General features: G+C 43.9%; 1 protein-coding gene across 1 annotated transcript in view; it reads left to right on the plus strand.

The window, feature by feature from the left end:
• Positions 1 to 26,169, plus strand: part of TMEM132C (transmembrane protein 132C) — a 445,343-nt gene that overhangs the window by 146,604 nt on the left and 272,570 nt on the right. The window contains exon 2 of the mRNA XM_043902097.1: positions 11,588 to 12,476. Coding sequence (XP_043758032.1) covers positions 11,588 to 12,476 — 889 coding nt within the window. The remainder of the gene's footprint in view (positions 1 to 11,587; positions 12,477 to 26,169) is intronic.

Consider the following 26,169-nt stretch of genomic DNA (forward strand, 5'->3'; position numbering starts at 1 on the left):
ATCTATCTCTCTCTATATATATATGAATGGAAACAAATCAGTGGAACTTCCCTGGAGGTCCAGTGGTTTAAACTCTACCATTCAATGGAGGAAGTGTGGGTTTGATCCCTAGTCAGGGAGCTAAGATCTCATGTGCCTCATGGCCAAAACATAAAACAGGAACGATATTATAATAAATTCAATATAAAGACATTTGAAATGGTCCACATCAAAAAAATCTTAAAAAATAGTGCCCTGTCACCGAGATGAAAAATATGACCAAAGTAATCCATAGTAAAATAATATTTTAATATTTGTACATATGGGCTTCCCAGGTGGCACTAGTAGTAAAGAACCTGCTTGCCAATGCAGGAGATGTAAGAGACAAGACATGTGGGTCCGATCCCGGGGTCGGGAAGATTCCCCTGGAGGAGGGTATGGCCCCAGTGTTCCCGGGGTCGGGAAGATTCCCCCGCAGGAGGGCTCCACTCCAGTATTGTTGCCTAGAGAACCCCATGGACAGAGGAGCCTGGCAGTCTAGAGTCCATAGGGTCACAAAGAGTTGGACACAACTGAAGCAATTTAGCACATGTGTATACATAGGGAAGAGCAAATGAAGGCATCAGATACTTGCTCATGTCTTTAGAGTTGGCGTGGATGTGTCAGCTACAAATGCAGACTGTTATAGCCATGTTTGGGTAACTTGGATTTCACAGGCAGATTGGGCATTGCTGATGTTATTTTCCAAAAGGATAAACAATTTTTTAGTGAAGTTACATCAAATCAAAGGACAGTCTTCACCCCAGTAGTTGCAATACTGGAAAATGCATAGTAGGTTACACTGTAGCCCCTCCCCCAATTTGTAGGAGGGTATTTGAGATAAGTTTTTGGCTTCAGTAGTTCTCATAGGTTTCTCACCTTGTGAGTGTCATGTGGGACAATCAAGTCATTCAGGACCTGGGCAATCATTTGTTGCCTGGGACTATCTTAGGCCTTGAGGAATATCTAAGGGAGCTAGACCCATTCTCTAAGTGTCATTGGCTTTCCTCCCTCCAGTCATTATGATAACCAACTCCTCCTCTATGAATACCCCAAATGCCATCTGTGGTCACCTGAATAATGCCCCCACCTGCTCCATGCAAAGATGTCTCTTCCTCTATTATCAGAGCCTAGGAATATGTGACTTTCCCTGGCAAAGGGACTTAGCAGATGCGATTTAGTGGGACATTTTGAGATGTGGAGGTAGTCCTGGATCACCTGGACAGGCTGATGTAACCACAGACATCCTTATAAGAGGGAGGATGGAGGTCAGAGTAGACAGAAGCTGTAAACTTTTGGGGGCTTCCAGCTGGCACTAGTGGCAAAGAACCCACCTGCCAATGCAGGAGATGTAAGAGGCACGGGTTCAATCCCAGGGTTGGGAAAAACCCCTGGAGGAGGGCATGGCAACCCACTCCAGTATTCTTGCCTGGAGAATCCCGTGGACAGAGGAGCCTGGCGGACTACAGTCCATGGGGTCACAGAAGTCGGACACAACTGAAGTGACTGAGCACACACACCTGATGGTTTTGAAGAGGGAGGAAGGGCCCGGGAGCCAAGAAATGCATCTTCCTCTTGAAGATGGAAAAGACAAGGAACGTGATTGTTCCCTGAAACCTCCGGAAGGATTGCAACCCTGCCGACTGCTTCATGGTAGACTTTTGACCTCCAGAACTATAAAGAAAAATCTTTGTTGTTTTTTACTACTTTGCGGTAATTTGTTACAGCAGCAATAGGAATCTAATGCAGACATCATCTCATGGGGGAGCTCTGTGTTGAGCCAGTCAGAGCCCCTCGTGGACCTGGGGTCTGAGCCATGTTACAGGGATGGACTGGGAGAAATTTGCCTCGTGGGCCATTTGTCAAGATTAAACCATTCGCCGAATGCAGCACAGTTAAAACCTTGTGTTTTATTTAATTTTTATAATCTTTATTTATTTATCTATTTATTTACTTATTTGTATTTGGCAGTGCTGGGTCTTAATTGCTGCCTGGGCTTTTCTCTAGTTGCAGTGAGTAGGGACTACTCTAGTTGTGGCGCGTGGGCTTCTCATTGTAGTGGTTTCCCCTTTTTTGCGGAGCACAGGGTCTGGGGCGCGTGAGCTTCAGTAGTTGCAGCCCCCGGGCTCTAGAGCACAGGCTCAATAGTTCTGGCACTTGGGCTTAGCTGCTCTGTGACATGTGGGATCTTCCCAGACCAGGGATCGAACCCATGTCTCCTGCATTGGCAGGAGGATTCTTTATCACTGAGTCACCAGGGAAGCCCCAAAACGTTGCATTTTAGGTCCAGAACTTTGCCCGGCAAATATTTCCCTCTGTGCCTACCCAAGACACTATTCTCATGCTGATAAAGTTTACAATTCTGTGTGTTTAGAGAATTTCTCTTTGAAAGGCATGACTCCTTTGCTCCACTTCCAGCAGCCTGATTGAGGAACACCTGAGTGTGATTACCCACTTTTCCCAGAGAAAAGGTGGGGGAATACTCCCCAGGGCCTCCAAGGGGAATATAAATACATGCTCTTTTAAAGGAGAGTTTTACTGTTTAGAAATTGCAAACCACACTATGTAATTTCAGCAGAGGATATTAGGGGGTTGGTTCAGAAGAAGCATTGAAATCAAATAATCCACTTATCAAGGTGCCTTTTGTTTCAAGAAAAAGGTAACAATGAACCATATTTAGCAGAGAGAGACATTCTGTGTCTGGTGAATTTTAATAAATCGCAAACAGCCAGGAGAGAAAAAAATTCTCAAAGTCCTCCGGCCGGCTTGTGTTTCAAGTAAGCTTGTGGTGACTTGGAAGGAACATCCAATCAGGGTTTTCTCTGAGGCGTGTGGGGAAAGGCAGGCTTCTGCTTTGCAGGTTTCTGATGTCATATGGGTGAACTAGAGATGTCTGGGCGGGATAGGCCATTGAAGTTATGAAAAGAACCCACCCCTCTTGATTGCAGATTTCTTTTCTTGCATGGCTATATCTCAACTTTTCTTACACATATATATTATGGAGATCACCTATTTTTTTTCATGTTTTTGTGGCCTGAAAACCTTTTTACCCTAACATATCAACAGGATTGAAGTAATGCCAATGATCTAATGATATATAAGAGGAACAGAAACTTCTCCTCAATTAGTAGGTGCTGGCTACTTTGTTTATTGCCTTAAGTTAGTTGGTTTTGATATGATTCCCACTATAAAGATGAAGATTTTGAAACTCAGAAGTTTAAGGTATTTGCAAGAAAAAACCCCAAAAAACTTTATCTAATACGTTGGGGACTGTTTTTGTGGTTGTTTACTGCCTACATCGTGGCAGACTCTTTGTGACACCATGGACTGTAGCCCGCCAGGCTTCTCTGTCCATGGGATTTTCCAGGCAAGAATACTTGAGTGGGTTGCCATTTCCTTCTCCAGGGGATCTTCCCGGACCAGGGATTGAACCTGTGTCTCCTGCATTGGCAGGCAGATTCTTTATCACTGAACCACCAGGGAAGCCCATGTTGGGGACAGGGATTAATTTTTGGATGTGGTCCTGCTTTGGGAATGCTCTTCACCACTAGGATGCATTCCTCTTCCTGGTGCTGGAGAGGGTTTGGTTAAAAATCCTTCTCCTTGTCTCTTTGGCACCTGTGGCAAACCACTGAACACCTGCTGTGAATCAAGTTAGATCCGGATTTCTCATCGTGGCACTGCTTGCATCTTGGACTGGAGAATTCTCTGTGGCGGGGGAGGAGCAGGGTTGTCCCTTGCCTTGTAAGATGTTCTCTGAATCACTGGTTTCACCCCACGAGGTGAGAGTAGCACACCCTCCTGCCTCGTTGTGAAAATGAAAACTGTCTCCTGTAGACATTGCCAAGTGTCTCCAGGGTGCAGAGTCACCCTTTGTTGAGAACCTCTGATACTATTTAGGAAAGACCTTTGCATGTCCGAAAAAAGCACTACTTGTTCACTTGAGTAATTCCTCGGGGCAGCAGGAGCAGGAGTGGGGGGGTTCTTTTTATCTTTTTTAACTGACAAGGAAAGTGGGACCTAACATTTCACCAAGGTACTTTATAAAGTGACAGACTTTATTTTCTTGGGCTTCAAAATCATTGCAGATGGTGACTGCAGCCATGAAATTAAAAGACGCTTGCTCCTTGGAAGAAAAGCTATGACAAACCTAGACCGTGTATTAAAAAGCAAGAGAACATTTTGACAACAAAGGTCCGTCTAGTCAAAGCTATGGTTTTTCCAGTAGTCATGTACAGATGTGAAGTTCAGTTCAGTCTCTCAGTTGTGACCAACTCTTTGCGACCCCATGGACTGCAGCACACCAGGCTTCCCCGTCCATCACCACCTCCTGGAGCTTGGTCAGACTCATTTCCATCAAGTTGGTGGTGATGCCATCCAACCATCTCATCCTCTGTCGTCCCCTTCTTCTCCCACCTTCAATCTTTCCCAGCATCAGGGTCTTTTCCAGTGAGTCAGTTCTTCACATCAGGTGGCCAAAGTATTGGAGTTTTAGCTTCAACATCAGTCCTTCCAATGAATATTCAGGACAGATTTCCTTTAGGATGGACCAGTTGGATCTCCTTGCAGTCCGAGGGTCTCTCAAGAGTCTTCTCCAACACCACAGTTCAAAAGCATCAATTCTTTGGCACTCAGCTTTCTTTATAATCCAACTCTCACATCCATACATGATTACTGGAAAAACCATAGCTTTGACTAGAAGGACCTTTGTTGGCAAACTAATGTCTCTGCTTTTTAATATGCTTTCTAGGTTGATCATAGTTTTTCTTCCAAGGAGCAAGCGTCTTTTAATTTCATGTCTGCAGTCACCATCTGTATGATCTCAGAGCCCACATCACCGATGTGAAACTTGAACCAAAAAGAAGGCTGAGCGCTGAAGAATTGATGCATTTGACTTGTGGAGAAAATTCTTGAGAGTCTCTTGGACTGCGAGGAGATGAACCCAGTAAGTCCTAAAGGAAATCAACCCTGAATATTCACTGGACTATTGCTGAAGCTGAATCTCCAATATTTTGGCCACCTGATTGGAAGAGCTGACTCTTTGTAGAAGACCCTGATGCTGCAGAAGATTGAAGGCAAAAGGAGAAGGGAGCGGCAGAGGATAAGATGGTTAGACAGCATCATTGACTCAATGGACATGAGTTTGAGCAAATTCCAGGAGGTGGTGGAGGACTGGAGCCTGGTGGGCTATGGTCCATGGGGTTGCAAAGAGTCCGACTCATCTTAGTAACTGAAAAAAACAACAACTACCTTATTAGCATCCATCACCTACCACATTTAGAGAAATATCAGGCCCCAATCTGCCTTCCTAGACCAACTCCCCCCTCCTCACACACCCAGGTCCTGAGCTTCCCCTTCACTGACCCTTTCCTCATGCCACCCACCCCCCTCCTGGAATCCTTCCCCTATTCCACTCACCCTCCCAAGATCCAATCCATCCTTCACGTCACAGCTCAGAGAGAATCAACGCTAAAGAATCCATCTCGGTTAACACATCCCAAAGTGAGCATCACAATGAAGGTGGCACATTGTGTTGGCTAAAGGGCCATTTCCCCTGGGGGTGTTCTGTCTGGGTGCTAAGTGACAGGGACATCTCCTGCGTTCACTATCTCAGAATCTCAAAAACTCAATTTCCGGCAGCGGCTTCGCAGGAGAGTTCTCTGATGAGCAGCTGATGGAGGACACAATATCCCCAACACTGACAGGCAAGCACAGATAAAGAAAATGGATAAACAGGCAGGGCGACAGCAAATGAACGTGCTGTCAGCTAGGAGGCCAGATATAAAGGTGCAGCTGTCAACTTCTCTCCTCTTCCCCTCTCCACGTCCTTAGGAAACCAGCCCTGGACTTTTCCAGGGGTATTGTTTCAGATCAGTAAAAATGACTCAATCATCCTATCTTTCTGGGAGAAGCTGCTGTGAGCAGATGAGCCAGAATTAGAGGGTGGATATCTGTCTGTGCTTCACTAGGGCAAGACAATCAGGAGATAGTTTTCTTGTAATCAGCAGATAGAGTGTCAGGAGAGAAATACCACAAAGGCTGGTAATCACCTCTGCTTCCTTAATCCTCTAGATCAGGGCTCCCCAAAATGTAGGATGAGCTTGAGAGATGCACGTGGTGTCACAGCACCTGAGGGCACAGATGGGCTTTGGACAACTCTAGGGAGGCCATTCTCATGAGTGTCTACGAGGTTGGCTGTTGGAGGTACATCTACAAGATGGGGAAATGCCTGAGTCTCACCAATGAGAAAGTGAGTCCCTTTTCAAGTCTTTTTGAATTATTCTAATTCCATCAAGGAGAAAGTTCACGTTGGTGTCACTGTATCTTTTTAGTTTCTTACACTTGATAACCTCTTGATATTTGTTAACTATCCCATTGGGTGTTGCTACATTAAAAAACCACCCCATATTAAGAGACTTAGTTCACTTGTCATTTCATATAAGTTTTGGAGTGACTGACCTTGGCGGGACTTGGCTAATTTTGGCTGGGCTCTCTCTCTCTCTTGTTTGGCGGTAGCTGCAGGCTGTGGATTGGCTGATCTGGGATGGCCTCCATGGAGATAACTCTCCTCTCCTCCACATGGTCCCTTATCCTGCAGTAGTCTAGCCTAGGCGTGTTCTTTTGGGTGCTGGCAGGAGTCCAAAAGAAAGTTAGTGCAAGTGTGCAATGCCTCTTGAGACCTGGCTTTGGGATTAGCACATTGTCACTTCTGCCATAATCTGCTGGTCAAAGAAAATCCAGGGCCAAGCTAAATTCAAGGAGTGGGGCAATGGACTTCTAATTTTGAAGGGAAAATTGCAAAGTCACACATAAAAGGTATAGATATAAGAAGAGAATGGGGGCCATTTTGTAATTGTTCTACTACAGGTACTACTGGATTCAATACAATGAATCTATCCACTAGTGTACCCATCCTTCCATCCATCTGCCTGTCCATCCAACCATTGACCCCTCCATCCATCTAAAGATTTATCCAGCCATCAACCCATCCATCCAACCACTGATCCATCCAACCACCCAAACATTCATGCAGCCATTGATCCATCCATTGATCCATCCATCCATCCATCTATCTATGGAAACCAAAACTATCCAAGAAGGTACAGACTTGCCTGAGATCACTGTTGACTAGATCAACTCTAGATCTCTATAGTCAAACTTCATCTTTAACCACTAGGTTACACCCCACACTCCTGTCTTTAAAATGTCTGTCTCTTTTTGGCTCAAGTTAAATCTCTCATGAGCAGGAAAACTTCAGATCTAGGTTTAGCAGGAAGATATGAGCCAGGCACTTTTTGATCTATGTGAAGGATAAAGAGAGACTTAAATAATGGAAGAAGCCTAAGAGAGGAGACAACAAGACAGCAAGCCCACTCCAGCTTTATTTTCTCAAAAATAAACTCAGTATTTGCTTAAAAGCAAAAGTTCATTTTTAAGGATGTTTTTAAAGATAAAAAGACAGAAAAGGAGAGAAAAGAAATTTTATGTGCAAGAGAGTGGAGAATGGTGAGCAAGCTTGTTGACAAGCTTCCCTGTTGTGGAATACACCCTACACAGATGGACCTTAGAATCCTTGCTCCATTTCTTCAGAGAGTCCTTGGCCCACCATCTTTTCCAAACAAATGAGTCTCTAAATCTCTACACTTCATGGTTTAAAAGCTTTTTTGGAAAGGGATGAATACATCAGAATAAAAGCATCAGATGTAGCAATTAGTCTATTGGTTTTGACACAATTCTACAAGTTGCTTTGAGTCAGTGATTTTCTTTAAAGACATAGAGTTAGAACTGTTTCTGGAATGTTGTGCAGGGTCTTTTGCGAGTGTTTTAACGTGGTCCCGAAATGAGTGAGTTAAAGTGGGAGCAGCAAAACATCCCTAAAGAGAGAGGGACAAAGTACCCATGTTGCTGGTGACCTCAGATCAACGCCTCTGGGCAAAGAACAGGGATGGAAGCTATTTCTTTGAAAAGCCATCTTGACAACTCAAGTCCTTTTGGCTGCAGTACCAAAGGCAGCTTTGATCTGCTAGCCAATGTCCCCACTGGGAAAAGGATTAGGGGTACTTCCAGAGGAGAGAGGCATGGGGTAACCTCATAGGCTGAATGGGCTGTGCTGGCTGCAGTTTGAGGCAGGGGCAGAAGGGGAGGTTGGAGCATCAGTGGAGAGAGAGGAACACCTGTCTTCTCTCTCAATATATGAATGGGGGCTTATGTGGATTTTCTGGTCTGGTTTTGAAAGATAAGAGTCAGTCAAGAGGCTTTCCTGGTCTTTTCAAAGTTAGCATTTGGGGAACTGTAACCTCTTATGCCCCAGGTCAATAGTGAGTCCTCAGTGGAGCCCCAGCAGTGTAAGTGTAAGCCCAAGGGGAAGTTTTAGAGCACAATCTTCAATCAACAAGGAGGTGGCTGGTTATACTGCTAATGATGGAGGCAATGAACAAAGAAAGACAGGAAGACAGGGATGACGTGTTGCTCTTTCTGGCTCATTGTTGAACCTTCAACCTCCAGTGTACATTGACTTACCCAGCTGAAGATTCTAAATCTGCTTTTTCACACTCAAATGCACCTAAGGGTCCAGCAGGAAATGTCACTGAGCAAGGCAGTCTGCTGTGTATCTTCTCTTACTGTTGCCAGATGGGCAGACAGCCTGCATCCTGCCACTTCCTCCCATACGTGCGAAGCTAAAAACCCAGATACTCCTCAGTTTTTTATACACATATTTTTAATACATTCTTTTTTTTTCATAGTCTTTTCCATTATGGTTTATCACAGGATATCAAATATAGTCCCCTGAGCTGTACAGTAGGACCTTGTTTATCCATTCTAAATGTACTATTTTGCATCTGCCAACCCCAGACTCCCATCCCATCCTTGTTGCCCTCCCCACCTTGGCAACCACAAGCCTGTTCTCTATGCCTGTGACTCTATTTCTGTTTCACGTGGGTGCTTAATCACTCAGTCATGTCCGAGTCTTTGCAACCCCGTGGACTATACACTGCCAGGCTCCTCTGTCCATGGGGATTCTCCAGGCAAGGATGCTGGGGTAGGTTGTCATGTCCTCCTTCAGGGGATCTTCCCAACCCAGGGATCAAACCCAGGTCTCCCGCATTGCAGGTGGATTTTTTTACCGTCTGAGCCACCAGGGAAGCCCATGAATACTGGAGTGAGTAGCCTATCCCTTCTCCAGGGGGTCTTCCTGACCCAGGACTTGAACTGGGGTCTCCTGCATGGCAGGTGGATTCTTTACCAGCTGAGCTACCAGGGAGAAACCCTTCTGTTTCATAGATAAGTTCATTGTAGATTTCACATATGAGTGATATCATATGGTATTTGTCTTTCTCTTTCTGACTTGCTTCACTTATTTTGATCATCTCTAGTTGCATCTATGTTGCTGCAAATGGCATTATTTCATTTTTGGCAGTTGAGTAGTATTCCATTTTATATATGTACTATATGTTTTTTATTGGATAAAGTAATAAATTTAAAATTTTATAGTTGCTTTACACTACTATGTCAGTTTCTGCTGTACAACAAAGCCGAACAGCCGTGTGTGTGTGTGTGTGTGTGTGTGTGTGTGTATCCTCTCTGACAAACCTAGACAGTATATTGAAAAGCAGAGACATTATTCTGCCAACAGAGGTCCATACAGTCAAGGCTGTGGTCTTCCCAGTGGTCATGTACAGCTGTGAGAGCTGGACTATAAAAGAAGGCAGTGTGAAGTAATTAGCCTCCAACTAATAAAAAAATTAAAAAAAAAAAAAAAAAGAAGGCAGAATGCCAAAGAATTGATGCCTTCAAACTGTGGTGCTGGAGAAGACTCCTGAAAGTCCCTTGGACAGCAAGGAAATCAAACCACTCAATCTTAAGGGAATCCTTCATGGAAGGATTGATGCAGAAGCTGAAGCTCCAATATTTTGGTGATCTGATGCAAACAGCTGACTCATTGGAAAAGTCCCTGATGCTGGGAAAGATTGAGGGCAGAAGGAGAAGAGGGTGTCAGAAGATAAGATGACTGGATGGAATTACCAATGCAATGAACATGAACTTGGGCAAACTTTGGAAGGTGGTAAGGAACAGGGAGGCCTGGTGTGCTGCAGTCCATGGGGTTGCAAATAGTCGGACACAACTGGGCGACTGAACAACAGCAGTCCTCTCTTTTTCAGATTCTCTTCCCATTTACATAACCGTGGAGCAGTGAGTAGAGTTCCCTGCGCTTTACACTAGGTTCTCAGTAGCTATCACTCTCCAGTTTTAAAAAATGGTTCCCATTCATAACCATCATTTAAAAATGATGGTTTTTAAACGTAAAAAAAGCTGTGGGCAAAATGGAACCTACCTGCCAGCTGAGTTGAGCACCTTAAGTGAATAGTTTGCAGTGTCTCCCAGTTTGCTGTTTTCTCTTTTGACATTGTTTATGATATATGTGGCTTTGTGAAAGGTTTTCTCAATTTTTATATAGGGATGGTTATCATTCATCTTTATATAGGGATGGCTAAATTTCATTCTGAGTTTGGATCATAATTAGAAATCTTTCCCTAGACCCAGGTTATAGAGGAAATCACCCACTCTTTCATTCAGTACCAAAAATTGTCATTTTCTTACATCTAGATCACTCATATATTTGAAGGGTATTCTCATGTTTGGTGTGAGGTACAGACCTAATGTTATTTTTCTGCCAAATGGCTGGCCAATTGTCCGAGCACCATTTATTAAAAAGTCTGTCTTTACCTCATGATTTCTGGTTCTACCTTTATCACATACTAAATTTTAGATGTACAGGAGCTTATTTATGAACTACTCTATTCTATTGGTCTGTTTTTCTCTTCAGGTACCAGTGTCATTAAACATATTTGAAACTCACGCAAGTTATTCACAAATATTTCCCACTTTACCCTCATAAGTTACTTGCTAGCTTTCTGTCAGATCAATCTCCATGTATTCGCCACCATTCAACAATTCTTAATGTACAAAAATCTCCTTTTTTTAAAAGAGTGGAACTGTGAATTTTATTTTATCATATTTATTTTATTTTATTTGGCTTCACCATGCAGCATGTGGGATCTTGGTTCCCTGACTGGGGATCAAACTCATGCCCCCTTCAGTGGAAGCATGGAGCCTTAACCACTGGACCACCAGGGAGGTCCCCCAAATCTCTCTTTCATAGATTTCAACCAATTCAAAATTTTGGAGCATGTGATCATTTACTGGATGAGCCTCAAAGGAACCTGAAAATTCTAGACAAGTGGGCTGCAAAATGTTTGGACTTCCCCTGTGGCTCAATGATAAAGAATTCACCTACACTGCAGGAGACAATGCAAGAGAGGTGGGTTGGATCCCTGAGTCAGGAAGATCCCCTAGAGGAGGACCTGGAAAGCCACTCCAGCATTCTTGCTTGGTGGGCTACATTCCATATGGTTGAAAAGAATCCAGCATGCCTGAATCAACTGAACAAGCGGCTTAACCCCTCATTTCTAAATTGCTTGTTAATTTCCTCGTGTTGCCAAATGACCTCTAAGGAGCCCAGAAATCACCCCATCTTTGTCTTTTTCTTTTCTTTCCTTCCCCTCTGCAGTGATTGAGGGCCGTGGGCTCACAGAGAACATCCAGCGATTTTCCTCGCTGCCCCCTTATCTGCCTGTGACTTACCAGGTGCTCAGAGCAGAGACCTCTTTCTTCCTAAAGGAAACCAACCAGGACTTAACACGCAACTCCAGCCTGCAGTCCCGGGTCGAGTCCTTCTTCCTCTACAAAGCCAAACGGCCGCCGATCTTAAATGCCAGCTATGGGCCTTTCTCGGTGGAAAAGGTCGTGCCCCTGGAATTGATGTCGACTTCCAACTTTTTAGGTCCCACCGACAAGGTGGGTTTCAACTGGAAGCTGAAGGCGCACATCCTGCGGGACAAGATCTACCTGAGCCGGCCCCGCGTGCAGGTGCTGTTCCACCTGGTGGGCAGGGACTGGGACGACCCCGGCCCCGCGCAGAGCCTGCCCTGCCTGCGGGTGTTCGCCTTCCGGGAGACCCGGGAGGTGCGGGGCAGCTGCCGGCTGCGGGGGGCCCTGGGGCTGTGCGTGGCGCAGCTGGAGCTCCCGGCCAGCTGGTTCGGCACCCCCAGCGTGGTGGCCGGGAGGAAGAAGGCGCCAGAGCCCCCCGAGGGCAGCCCTGTGGAGCTCTACTATGCCTTGCAGCCCGGGGACGAGCGCGGAGACTGCCCCGGGGGCGACGTCCGCAAGGGCAATGCCATCCGCCCCGGGAAGGATGGACTGCAGGAGAGCACGTCGCACTTGCAGAGGATCGGCGCCGTGGGTCTCTACCGCGCTCAGGACAGTGCCCAGCTCAGCGAGCTGCGTCTAGACGGCAACGTGGCCATCTGGCTGCCCTCCAGGCCCGTCAAGCAGGGAGATGTGGTCACTGCCTATGTCACTGTGGCCAGCAATTCCACCGTGGACTTCTTCATCTTGAGGTAGGTCTGCACTTGAAGTAGGCTTAGGCGCCCCTGGGAGGACACTGGATGGGAAGTTGGGGTGTATATACCAGAAGATTCCATTTTCACCACCTTCAGGGACCCTCCTGCTTCACACTGGAAGCTAGTTTCTGCACCTGCCCGCATGCTTTCAGCAGCTGCACTGTATATATTAGGAGGTGGGAGAAAATGGGCCGAAATTGCACCCGAAAGAAACAAGGCTAAATTAATCACTCTCTTTTGACCTTGAATTACCACTGAACTTGAAGAGGGATTTAATTTTTTTGGGGGGGAGGCATAAACAGATTTATGAAGTATTAAAATGTTCCATGGCCAAAAGGGTGATCAAAATATGGTTACTTTATATTTATGGGCTTCCCTGATAGCTCAGTTGGTAAAGAATCCACCTGCAATGCAGGAGACCCTGGTTCCATTCCCGGGTTGGGAAGATCCGCTGGACAAGGGATAGGCTACCCACTCCAGTATTCTTGGGCTTCCCTTGTAGCTAGCTCAGTTGATAAAGAATTCACCTGCCATGTGGGAGACCTGGGTTTGATCCTTGGGTTGGGAAGATCCTCTGGAGGAGGGCATGGTAACCCACTCCAGTATTCTTGCCTGGAGAATCCCCCCGGACAGAAGAGCCTACTGGGCTAAAGTCCATGGGGTCACAAATAATTGGACACAGTGAGCGACTGAGCACAAACACACACACACACACACACACACACACCCCTTAGGTTTCAATTCTGTAACCTTGAGACATTTACAGCTTAGGTTTTGGTTTGATTGGCCCAGACGTAAAGAATCTGCGCTCAATGTGGGACACTTGGGTTCAATCTCTGGGTTGGGAAGATCCCCTGGAGAAGGGAACAGCTACCCACTCCAGTATTCTGGCCTGGAGAATTCCATGCACTCTATAGTTCATGGGGTCGCAAAGAGTTGGACACGACTGAGTGACTTTCACTTTCACTTTATAAATTTTTAAAATTAATTTTTATTGGAGTAGAGTTGCTTTCCAATGTTGTGTTAGTTTCTGCCACACAGCACAGTGAATCAGCTGTAGGTATACATGTGTGCATGCTAAGTCACTTCAGTTGTATCTGACTCTGCAACCCTATGGACCATAGACCACCAGGCTCCTCTGTCCATGGGATTCTCCAGCAGAAATACTAGAATGGATTGCCATGGCCTCCTCCAGGGGATCTTCCTGATCCAGGGATCAAACCCACATCTCTTTTGTCTCCTGCATTGGTAGGTGGGTTCCTTACCATTGGCGCCACCTCGGAAGCCCATATGTGTACATATGTCCCCTCTTTTTTGGATTTCCTTCCCATTTAGGTCACCACAATGTGACTTTTTTTTAAGCTTTAAAATTTTTTATAGACATGCAGATACTTGGTTACATGACAAAGTATATGTTCAGTGGGCTCAAGGAAATATATAGACATATCTCACCATCTGCCATCTCACTTTGAGTGTAAGCGTGAAAAAAAAAAAAAAAAAAGCCAAGAATAATATCTTTTTTTTTATTTGGTAGGGTTAAATCTTGCCAGTTAGGAACTGAGGAAACCCCAGTTTGTGACAAACGCTATTTTAACTTATTTGTTTTTTGGCCATTCTTCATGACTTATAGGATCTCAGTTCCCTGAATGGGGATTGAACCCAGGCCACTGCAGTGAAAGCCCATAATCCTAACCACTAGGCAACAAGGGACATCCCTCAACAGAAAATTCTTTATCAGAGGTATTTCATTTCATAATAAAAGAAAAAAAGAAAATCAAATTAAAGCAACTACAGAATAACCCACCTCCCATGACCTCTGCTGGTTCAACAGATCACACAGAAGATGTAATGGGCCTGCTCTGTCACTCTGGATAATAATTCTGAGGTTTAGATCAGGGCAACCTGTTATGTGAGGATAATTAATACTGGGGGGAAAGCCACTTAATGCAAATCCTCTTAGAACTTCAGAATAATGAAAAAATATTTACTTGAGATTTGTTTAAAAGATAAAGATGACCAAAATCAGGCTTTTTAAATGATTATCATTAAGAATGACTTAGGTTATAATTGCAGCAATGCTTTTGTACTTTTTAGAATAAAAAATTAATCACACGTGGCTTGAGTTGCTTGGGAAAATATTCACAAAATAGACTGATGACATCTTCTGGCATATTTCACTTTGGTTTAAATTTGATTGTCTGAAGATAAGAATGGTTCTTTTTAAAGGGTTTGTTTGTTTGTTTTTACCAAAGGCATTCAGAGGTTTTGATAAGTTTCACAAGGCATTTCTTAGTCCTTTGGATTTGGATAATTTTCTTCTGAAGTGTCTATCTAATGATCATCCTTATAATTTTTTTATTTCAATTTTTAAATGCACTAGTTTTACCAGATCCTTCTTTGCCAGCGGTTTGGGATATGAACAAGTGTTTTACAGAATCACTTTCCGTGATGTTATGTAATCCTGCATCTTCTATAAAGTACAAAATGTACCCTCTGGGGAATTCTCAATCTCATTTGTACTGAGGGGTGGTCAACCTGGTGCCTGCTGTCTCTGGGGTAAGGAAAAATAAACTAGATGTCTTAATGAAAGTGCCAGCCTTATAACTGCAGGAGAGGAGGTATTTCAATAAAAGGATCCAGGTTCGCTTCCTCCTGCCTTGGATGGAGAAAGATACTGATCTGGAAGGTCTGAGTTTCATTTCCACTTAGTCTCTTAGCACCTTGGTTTCATGTCATTCTATTATAAAATGAATATATCCAGCCTGGGCATTGGAAAGGAGGTACAGAAGACAGGGAATCAATAGTACTGCTAACAAGTTTTAAAAATTCCAGAGTCATAAGAACCCGGGTCTCCTGCACTTAAGGCGGATTCTTTACCAACTGAGCTATCAGGGAAGCCCCCTTCCCATTTGTACTTATCCCTAACTTCCCTCTTTCAAGAAGCAAGCTCTGGGGGTGAGTGTGTGTGAACAACTGGGTCCCCACAACTAAGATGCAGAGCTTTCCATTGCAGGCGGGGCAGTCAGACCTGGTTCACTGGAGAGGAGGAGTTGTTGTTTTTGTTTTCCTTCACAAAGATGAGGGTGATGTTGGAGAAATCAGGCCCTGGAACCAACTGGTCTCAATTCTGGTCCACTTCCCTGGCCTGCCATCTCATCTCCGTGTGCCTTGGTGTCCTCATTCAGATGTGATGCTGGTACCTCCTGCCATAGGGATGGGAGGATTCAGTGGCTCATACTTATTTCTAAGGTGCTTATAACAGTACCTGACATGTAAAAGTGCTTCTACAAGTGTTGGCTATTACTATCAGGGTTGCTTTTAAACATCTATGAAAACTTCAATAAGCATTGAATTCTATTTTGGCAGTAAAAGGACATCGTGCTTTGCATAAAACAACAGCTACCAAGTCTGTTCTGAAAGCTGTATTGATTCTCATTTTACTAGGATTTTTTTAAAGAGCAAAAAAAAAAAATATGGTTTTATAATAACAAGAGCTTTGGGGGCACAGAGGATGAGAATGACAGGGTTCTGGGTGGAATATTGGTTGATGCCAGGAAGGGTAGCAACCCCATTTCTGCCTTCCTGGTCTTTCCAACCATGGATTTGAGTCCTGGGGGGAGAGAGGTGGGAGAAAAACAGTCAAGGATGACGCCAAGACATTGGAAGTGAAAAATGCAGCAGCCATGATTAGAATGGGACGGCTGCAAGGAAAGCTAGCATTCCTTTTCTAGATAACATACTTCACTGTATTTTAATTTCTGTGTGCTCTGTTGCTTCAGTCATGTCTGACTCTTTGCGACTCCATGGACCCTCCAAGCAGGTCAGTTCAATGGGTTTAGGCCCTTTGTCTCTTGGCATATGGCTTATACATGCTTAGTTGCTCAGTCACTCAGCTGTGTCCAGCTCTTTGCAGCTACATGGACTGTAGCCCTCCAGGCTCCTCTGTCCGTGGGATTCTCCAGGCAAGAATACTGGAGTGGGTTGCCATTTCCTTCTCTAGGGGATCTTCCTGACCTAAGGTTCAAAACTGTCTCCTGCATCTCTTGCATTGCCAGTAGATTCTTTACCTTTGGGTAAAGAATTTTACTTTGAGCCATTGGGGAAGCCCATATTTTAATTTTAATTTAAGGAATTCTTCTAGGGAAAGAAGTATTCAAAAACACAAAAAGATGTATGTGGCAAAGTAATTAAGTTTGTGTGAGGCTCACTGAAATTTACAAAATACCACTTTCTTCCTCTCAAAAGTAGCAGCGCATGGAAATGCACATTTATTTATCCAGCTGCCATCAACAGTAGTCACTGGTTCAATCACAGGAAAAATTCATCTGGCCCATCACTGGAACCCAGCTGAGAAATTCACGGGAAACTTACAAAGGGACTGGGATTTGAAAGACTCCTCTTGACCATGAAATCCAAAAACATTCTCCATCATCTCCTTAGAAGATGGCTTTGCTGACAAGTCTGCGATGCTTGGACTTAGCCCGGACTTCTTGGAAATTTTTATAGGATCAATAACAGACATGGAAACTTGGCCTGAGCCTCCTTTACAGGACAGTTTTCACAAACAATACTCTCTTCCACAGGCTTGAGGAAGCAGCCTGCATTTCGTTAGCTACTTCATGCATCTAATTCAAAGGCAACCCCTGCTTTATGATCAGACAGGTTCCTGAGACTCAAAAGTCAAGGTGTGGAGGTTGAAACTCTGTTTCCTGTGGATATAACATTATTTTAGAAAGCTATTTTGAAAAATAAAAATTAAAATAATGACCAACGTAAAGGAAGAATACCTACATGTATATGTTTTACAAATACTTGTAAGCAGGTCGGTTCCATGGGTTTAGGCCCCTTGTCTCTTGGCATATGGCTTATACATGCTCCGTCACTCAGTCGTGTCCGACTCTGCAGCTTCATGGACTGTAGCCCTCCAGGCTCCTTTGTCCATGGAATTTTCCAGGCAGGAATACTGGAATGGTTTGCCACCTCCTTCTCCAAGGGATCGTCCCAACCTAGAGATAGAACCCATCTCTCTTGCATCTCCAGCGTTGGCAGGTGCATTCTTTACCATGTGCCACCTAAGAAGCCCAAAGATGACCATAGCCATCGACAGTGAAGGAGTCAGGGAAAGGGAGGTCTGCATGCAGCAGGCAACTGAATTAGAAGAGCAGAAATGAAAACTAGCAATGATTCTGACCTAGGACTTGTCTAGCTTGAATGTTTTGCCACTGGACACAAACTTTTCACGAGGAGATACAATCATGAATGCGACAAACTCAAATGAGTTCTTAGTCGAGGGTGGTTCTGTTCTCAAACATGGGGCTGAACCAGTTACTGGGAGAGGAGGGATGAAGGCTTGGAATCTGAGCATCTCAATAAGTTACCTAGCAGATCTGGTCACTTTGGACTTCGCTGGGGAATGCATGACAGCTCACTGTAACAACACAATGCACATTGATACCTGTTTGTTCCCCAGGATTAACACCACAGTAAGTTTTTACCGCCTTAGCTTACAGAGACACTGTTTAGTCCAAGTTACAATTAGATTTCACAAAAGAGAATTTGACTACATAGATATTTGTAAAATACATGGGGTTAAGAAAAAAAATACAGGAGGCTGGAAGTCAGGAAAGCTATAATACTACATGCCACTCTCTGCTGCTGTTCAGCTGTGTGAACCTGAAAATGTCCTTTAATATCTCTGGGCCTGTTTGTTCATTTAAAAATATGGTAACGAACCCTTGTTACTATATGACCTGCCTGTGTGCGTGTTTAGTCGCTCAGTCGTGTCTGACTCTTTGAGACCCTTTATACTGTAGCCCCCGCCAGGCTCCTCTGTCCCTGAGAGTCTCCAGACAAGAATACTGGAGTGGGTTGCCATGCCTTCCTCCAGGGGATCTTCCCAACCCAGGAATCGAACCTGTGTCTCCTGTGTCTCCTGTATTGCATGTGGATTCTTTATTCGTTGAGCCATCGGGGAAGACGGCTGTATGGCTTAACACAGAGTAAAGGACCAGTAAACATTTACTGAGTTAGTGCAAAAGCAAATACCTAATGTCAGATTTGTATCATGAATGATCCTTTTCATGGATGTTTTCCTTCGTGACTTACTAACTGAAGTTTCTTGAAATAATATCAAGATTCCTTACAGCAAACATAAGCATTATTTTCACTTATGAGTGTTTTCAAAACATATTGACAGTTAGGGTCATCATCCCTGAAAATTCCCATTGCTATCTCCATGTGCCTGAATGCTAATGACAGCCCCGATGCTGAGGACCACACTCCTCACTCAAAGCTCAGTCTTAGGACTGAGGTTGTGAAATTACTCCCTGTGTTCGAACCATTGTTCACATTATTTCAGGTTGCAGGTGTTAGAGCAAGTAGATCGCTCTTGACCTCACAGGTCTTTGAAGGGAAGACTAGGGGAGGACATGGCACCTCTGGTCTTTTCAGGAAGCAGCTGAAATGGATCCCTAAAGAAGCTAAGGCAGTCCTCTCCCATTTAAAATAAGCTTGCTTAATTGAAATCCGTAATTCACAGAAATGCAGGGGAGATGTTCTCCTCCAAGTGTAACTAATTCAGAACCCTGCAACTCTGTAATTGGAATTAGGGATGCTAAGAGAGTCATAAAGAGTCTTTCCTCATTACAAGATTACATTATGCTGCTGCCATGAGTTTACACAGAGCATATCTAGTGTCTCATAATGAAAAGAAGATGAGTAGCATACGGACTGGTTTAGTCTACGCCAGGATTTCCCAACCTCTGCAAGATAGGCATTTGGGGCTAGATCATTCTTTGACATGGGTGCCATAGGATGCTTGACAGCATCCCTAGCTTCCATCCACTAGCATGGTACCTTCTGTCCAGCTGTGACAACCACATTGTCTCCAGACTCTGCCAAGTATCCCCTGAGAACAGAATCACCTTGATTGACAGCTCTTCCTCTACATCTTTGATGTTCAGAGGATATGAATGGTCTGTGTATAGATTTGGGTGGGAAAAGAAACAGTTTATCCCTGGCAGGATACAGTCCATGGGGTCGCAAAGAGTCAGATCTGACTTAAGCGACTTCTCAAGCACGCACATCTCATTCCTAGGCGTTCCTTTGGTCAAAAGCTGCCAAGGCTGTCTCCTTGATTTCTCTTCTGACATGTCCCTTCATTCTGTTCCTTCCCCACCAAGAGTTAAGTATCTGATCAATATAATCAGATATAAATCAAAACATCCGAACTGTTGGTATCAGCCAAAAAGTTCATCCAAACAACCTCAGTATTTCAGAGGTGACCAGGAAAGAGAGAAAACTAGATACTTGGCCTCACCCGTCTTGGATTCCTTGTGTTTCTGGATTTCTGTAGATCTCAGGTAGTTATCTCAAGTTCTATCAGCTGGTGATTCGTCCACCAAGCTTCCTCTCAAAGGTAGCTGCCTCTTCAGCTCAAGTCACTACCCTCAAAAGCAAAAAGAAAAGAAGGTATCTCTATCTCCTTTTCTCAAGAAGAACTAAGAAGTATACAGCTGTTTACGTGCCTGCTTTGCCCCTTTCTGTATAAGATTTGTCCGCCAGCTCTGATCTTGGACACTGCAGGGTCTAAATCCTAGAAGGTGATTTTTTTCCTGTTTAGGTAAAACAAGTTGAAGTAAAGAGGTAGCCCTCCCAGAAGAAAAAAAAAAAAAGGGAAAAGAAGAGAGACAAGTCTATACCAAGCATCCAGTCTTTAATAGCCCTCAGTTTGTAGAGGAAGGGTGGCAAAATAAGGGAGCAGTAAGGGGCCCTCATTGGATGTTGAATGTGAGACCTATTGATTCATGGCTTCCATCCTAGTGTGACTGGTAGGGATATGGACGGTCATTCATGTTAATTACGAATGTCTTCCCAACCAAATTAACACAACATCATGTGCACTTAAGAGCTGCTATAGGTTCCTGGCATCTTTCCAATAAAGAAACAAAAAGGATGAAGCATGAAGGCAGAGAAGAAGCTTTTAAGGAGACGTCCTATAGGAAGAAGCTTGCTGTATGCAAGAATGTTAAGGAAGTAGTATTTTTTTCAGCAGGATGAGATCTGTAGATGAGTTCATTTCTAGAATCTCAGTGTATGACAAGGGAATGCAGTTAGACTGCAGAAACTAGCTGTCATCAATTCTAGAAGGATTTTGTGAGGCTCATCTTTTTTTTTTTTAATTTAAAAAAATTTATATATTTCTGGTTGTGTTGGATCTTCATTGCTGTGTGGACTTTTCTCTAGTAATGAGGGCTACACTCTAGTTGTGGTGCATGGGCTTTTCACTGTGGTGGCTTCTCTTGTCACTAAGTTTGGCCTCTAGGGTGTGTGGGCTTCAGTAGTTGCAGCTCCTGGGCTCTAGAGCACAGTCTCGATAGTTATGGCACACGGGTTTACTTGCTTTGCGGCATGTGGAATCCTCCTGGATCAGGGATCAAGCCTGTGTCTCCTGCATTGGCAGGCGGATTCTTTACCACTGAGCTACCAGGAAAGCCCTCAGTTCACCTTGTAGAGACAAACCTTGTTTCTCAGCAGCCCAGAACAGAGGGCAGAGTCTCAGGATACCCCTGGTGCATGGATGGTGGGATTCAGGGGGGATCTCTCTCCTAATAGACTGAAGCCCATCAGGGAGCATCACAACTGAGTCTATTTACAGTTCCTCAGGCACAACATATGCCCAAAATACATGCTTACAGCAGCATTATTCACAACAGCCAAAACATGGAAACAAACCAAACATCCATCAACAGACGAATGAGTAAGTGAATACTAATATATTCCTGCAATGTAATAGAATACAGCCATAGAAAGAAATGAAGTATTAATAAAGACTACCATTGTGGATGAACTTTGAAAATATGAGGCTGAGTAGAAGAAGTCAGACACAAAGGACCACATATGGCACAGTTCTATGTATAGGAACTATCTAGAATACCCAAGGCCATAGAGACAGAGAGTAGACTGGTGGTTGCCAGAATCTAGTGAAACAGATGATGAGTGGTGAATGATTGCTATAGGGTGTGAGGTTTCTTTTTGGAGGGGTGAAAATATTCTGGAATTAGATTGTGGAGATGTCTGCATAACTTTGTGAATATACTAAACACCACTGAATTGTATTCTTAAAAAATAAGCCTTTATATATAGGTCTATATATATATTGGGCTGACTAAAAGTTCATTTGGAGTTTTCTGTAAGATTTATGGAAAAACTGTAACAAAATTTTTGGTCAACCCCAATGTATATTTCCCATGAGATAATGTGTGTGGCAGAAAAGATGGTTGGTTTTGACCTCTCTTTATTGCCTCTAAACTTAACCACACATTAAACATGGAACTAATTTAAAAAAAAAATAAAAAACCTCCAGTTCAATTGAGGTTTTTTTTCCCATCAAGTGATCAAACATTCACTGTCTTTCCCACACTTCGCAGTATTCTTAGGATCTTGCCAGGTTGAATCTTTCCCACCAGTACTAAAGCCTTTGTTCTAATTCATACCATGTCATGATTAGAAGCCTCCTCAGTGTTTCTTTTGAATAGAAATGACCAAAACAGAGACGGACTGGCTTACATCGGAGGTCTGTTATCGGCTAGCCAGGGGATATAGATTAGGGTAGGTATATAGGGGAATGGAGTGCTAAGAGGGCATTAGCAGCCCCCATAATGTCAATTAGTCACCCCCGAGACCTCCCCAGATCAACACATAATCTAATGAAAGCATTTTATTTTGCCCACACAGTCCTCCACCTCCAGGTGGTAGTCAGTCTGACCTGTGCACCCTCTACTGTGGAAATGATAGGGGTGGTAGGGAAGCAGCAAGCAGTGGGGGAATTGATTCATGTGCATTTCCTTTTTTTATTTTATTCATTTATATATTTATGGCTGTGCTGGGTCTTTGTTGCTATGCACGGGCTTTCTCTTGTTGCATCAAGCGGGGCTCCTGTCTAGCTGCGGTGCCCGGGCTTCTCATTGCAGTGGCTTCTCTTTCTGAAGAGCACTGGCTCTAAAGTGTTCGGGCTTCAGTAGTTGTGGCCCATGAGGTCAGTAGTTGCGGCTCCTGGGCTCTTGAGTACAGGCTCAACAGTTGTGGGCTCACGGTCTTAGTTGCTCCGAAGTGTGTTGGATCATCCCAGATTGAGGATCGAACCTGTGTCTCCGGCATTGGCAAGCAGATTCTTTACCACTGAGCCACCAGGAAAGCAGTCTGGTTTTTTTTTTCTCATGTGCATTTTTAAAGGGAGCAGCCTCTTCTCACCTCCAATAATGGTTGCCATGTTTCCCGGTCTTGAAGAGAAGCTGGAAATGCAGACTTTAATACAATCTTTCAAACAGAATGACTTTTCAGCCATCGCCACGCAGGCCTGGGGACCTGCTTGTGTCTGCAGGCTGCCAGGTCGCGTCTCCTGATCCATAAGTCAGGGCTCAAAGCAGAATGGATTCGTGTCCTGGGGCTGCTGTAACAAATTGCGCCAAACTGGATGGTTTAAAACAACAGAAATTTTTTCTCTGACAGTTCTAGAAGCGAGAAGTCTGAAATCAAGGCACTGACAGGGCCATGCTCCCTCAGACAGCCCCAGAGAAGGGGCTTCTTGACCTCTTTCAGCCTCTGGTGGTGGCTGTCAACCTTGGGGTTCCTTGACTTGTGGCCACATCCCTCCAGTCTCTGCCTGTCTTCCCATCGCGTCACCCTCTGTTTCTCCTCTGCATCTGTTGTCACATTGCCCTCTCCTGTCTCCTATAAAGAAATTGGACATGCAGATATCACTTATCACTTACATGTGGAATCTAAAACAAAAAAATAAATAATACAAATGAACTTGTTTACAAAACAGAAACAGACTCGGTGACTTACAGAACAAGCTTTTGGTTACCCAAGGGGGAAGGGAGGAGGGATAAATTAGGGATTCGGGATGAACATATACACACATTGACAATAACGACCTGCTGTTGTATTTATAGCAACGACCTGCTATATAACACAGGGAACTCTGCTTAATACTCTGTAATAACCTACATGGGAAAGAGATCTGAAAAAGAATAGATATATCTATGCATATAACTGAATCACTTTGCTGAACACCCGAAACTAACACAACATGGTAGATCAACTATACCCTAATATAAAATAAAATTTTTTTTAAAATGAAAGAAACCATTCACTAGATTTAGTACCCACTCCAATCTAGAACAGTCTCATTTTGAGATCCTTAACTAGTCACATCTGCGAAGGCCCTCTTTACAAATAAGGTCACATTCTGAGGGTCTAAATGGACATGAACTGGAAGAGGAGGCATTCATTCTTCAACCCGCTCCAGGGTGATGATGGGTGATGCTGTATTTCAGGACCTTCTGTTATACCACCCTTGGTTCTCCTGAATTGCTTGGTGCCCCTTGGCCACTCCAATTAGAGAGTTCCCTGTGGGGCGGATGGTGATGCTATCTATGAATGGGAATATGTGCCTTCCCCACATGGAGGATAAACCCTTCTCTACTAAGGGAGTCGGAGCTGCAGGTTCAAATCCATTCCCCTCATTTCTGAGCACAGTCTGTGTATGTGCTGTTGTAATTGAATTTTAGGGGAGTGTGTTTTTCTTTCTCCTGATGCCTTTTATGTCTGAGAATACGAAAAGCCCTCAAAGGCAATTTCCAGATGCCTGGCTTGCCCTGGATAATTGTCAGGCCTCCATTTCCAACGAAGCTTCCATCTGCAGGGTCAAGTAGAACCCTCGAGAATGACTGGACAGTCCCCAGACTCATTGGAGGAGACTGTCCAACACAATGGTGTTTGCCTTGACTGCCAGTTTGGAGCTAATTCAGAAAATTCTGGAAACTCATTTTCCCACACTTGTGTCAAAAATGCATTTCCCTGTTGAGGGTCTCCCAAGGAAAGGTTTGTTTTCATTTTCTCCAGCTTGTCATTTTAAATGTATTCTGCTGGAACAGAGAAAAGGAACAATTTTCTTTCTGCTTGGGAAGAAGTGAAGAAATAATGTTTCCTGCCTGGGGCCCCCTCCCCAGCTCCCCCCAACTCCACAACACATCTGGGTTGCCAGGCAGCCCCGCTTCAGTGAAACATTTGAGAACGATTTGACTGTTGTGGGAAACATTTAAACATAAAATTGACTCCAGTTCTGTGAACAGAGAAAAAAGCAGAGTCCTCTGACCAAGTCCTGACTCCTTTGTTCCACATTCTTTCAACCATTTAAAAATCATCTTAGTTTTCAAGTTTCCCTAGATCACAGCTTTGTCTGTTGCGAACAATTTAGCACATACATAAGTGGCCCTGTGACATGTGGTCCCTTTCTATCCAGGCACATTTTAGAGGAGAGAGGCCAGCTAATGGAGTAAGTAGTCATTGCAGTAAAAGATTTTTCCTTCCTTTTTTGAGTCCCTCTTTTTATTTATTCTATTTTTTAAATTTGATTTTTAATTGAAATATAGTTGATTTACAATGTTGCAGGACCTTCAGGTGTATAGCAAAGTGATTCAGTTTCATAGATATATATATATTAAAGTCCAGATTTGCAGCCGCTTTGGTGTCATATCACTGCTCCAGGGTTCTTAAATATCAGAAGTGTGAACTGTTTATTTCTTACAACCCCAAGAGTTAAAATCTAAATTAAAACCTCAGGGAGGGGGAAGAAATCTCACCTGATTCAAAAGCATTCCGATTGCATGATTTAAAACCTTTCGCTGAGTGAAATAAGTAAGACAGAGAAAGACAAATACCATATGTATGATATCACTTGTAGGTGGGATCTAAAAAATACAACAAACTAGTGACTATAACAAAAAAGAAGCAGAGTCGTGGACACAGGGAAGAAATTAGTGATGACCAGTGGGCAGAGGGAAGGGGCAGGAATAATATAGGGGTGGGAGGGGAGGTGCAAACTGTTGGGTATAAGGTAGGTTCAAGGATGCACTGTGTAATACAGGGAATAGAGCCAATATTTTGTAATAGCTGTAAATAGAAAATAATCCTTAAAACTTGTATTAAAATTAATTTTAAAATTGGAAAACCAAGAAAGAATTTTTTCCATGAAAACAATTAAAGCCTGTCTTGGAATCTTGTTACCCTTTCCTCTTCCATATCCTATGTTTCTAGTGATGTTGAGTATGTTTTCTTGTATTTCTTAGTCTTGTGTGTGTTGGCCTCCATCTACTTAGTCGGTTGGGCTCCATCTACTTTCAGAAATATGATGCACTGTTTTATTTAAAAAGAAAGGGTCCTGGAAATTAGGACATCAAGACAGAGAGAAGGATCTGATGTCAGAGGGGTAGAAGGGAAGGAAGAGAGGGGCTGTGGATCTCAGGACCAGTTACCAGCTATTTCCCCAGTTGAACTCAACAATCTCACTCCCCCTGTGACTGAGTCCCATTGCCCCTGCAACCCTATCCCCTCTTTCCTCCAGTGTGGATCCACATTCTCAAGTCTTGATCTTGCTACCTTACCTTAACTTACATCAACTGGGACTTCCTTACTCCATCATCTTACCTTGAGACTATCCAGCCACAAAGACCAGCACCCCCAGACCTGGACGATGACTGTCCCTCAAGTGGGACCACTTGTGAGGACAGTGCATAGAAGATGGAGAGCACATCTTACAGGTCCCTAAAATACCAGCATCCATTGGCATTTTGCAAGCACTTTAGACATGCCTTCCTGAGTCTTCTTTTGAGTTTTTCAGAAGCAT

This window comes from Cervus elaphus, chromosome 5 (assembly GCF_910594005.1).
Source record: "Cervus elaphus chromosome 5, mCerEla1.1, whole genome shotgun sequence".
Taxonomy (NCBI): domain Eukaryota; kingdom Metazoa; phylum Chordata; class Mammalia; order Artiodactyla; family Cervidae; genus Cervus; species Cervus elaphus.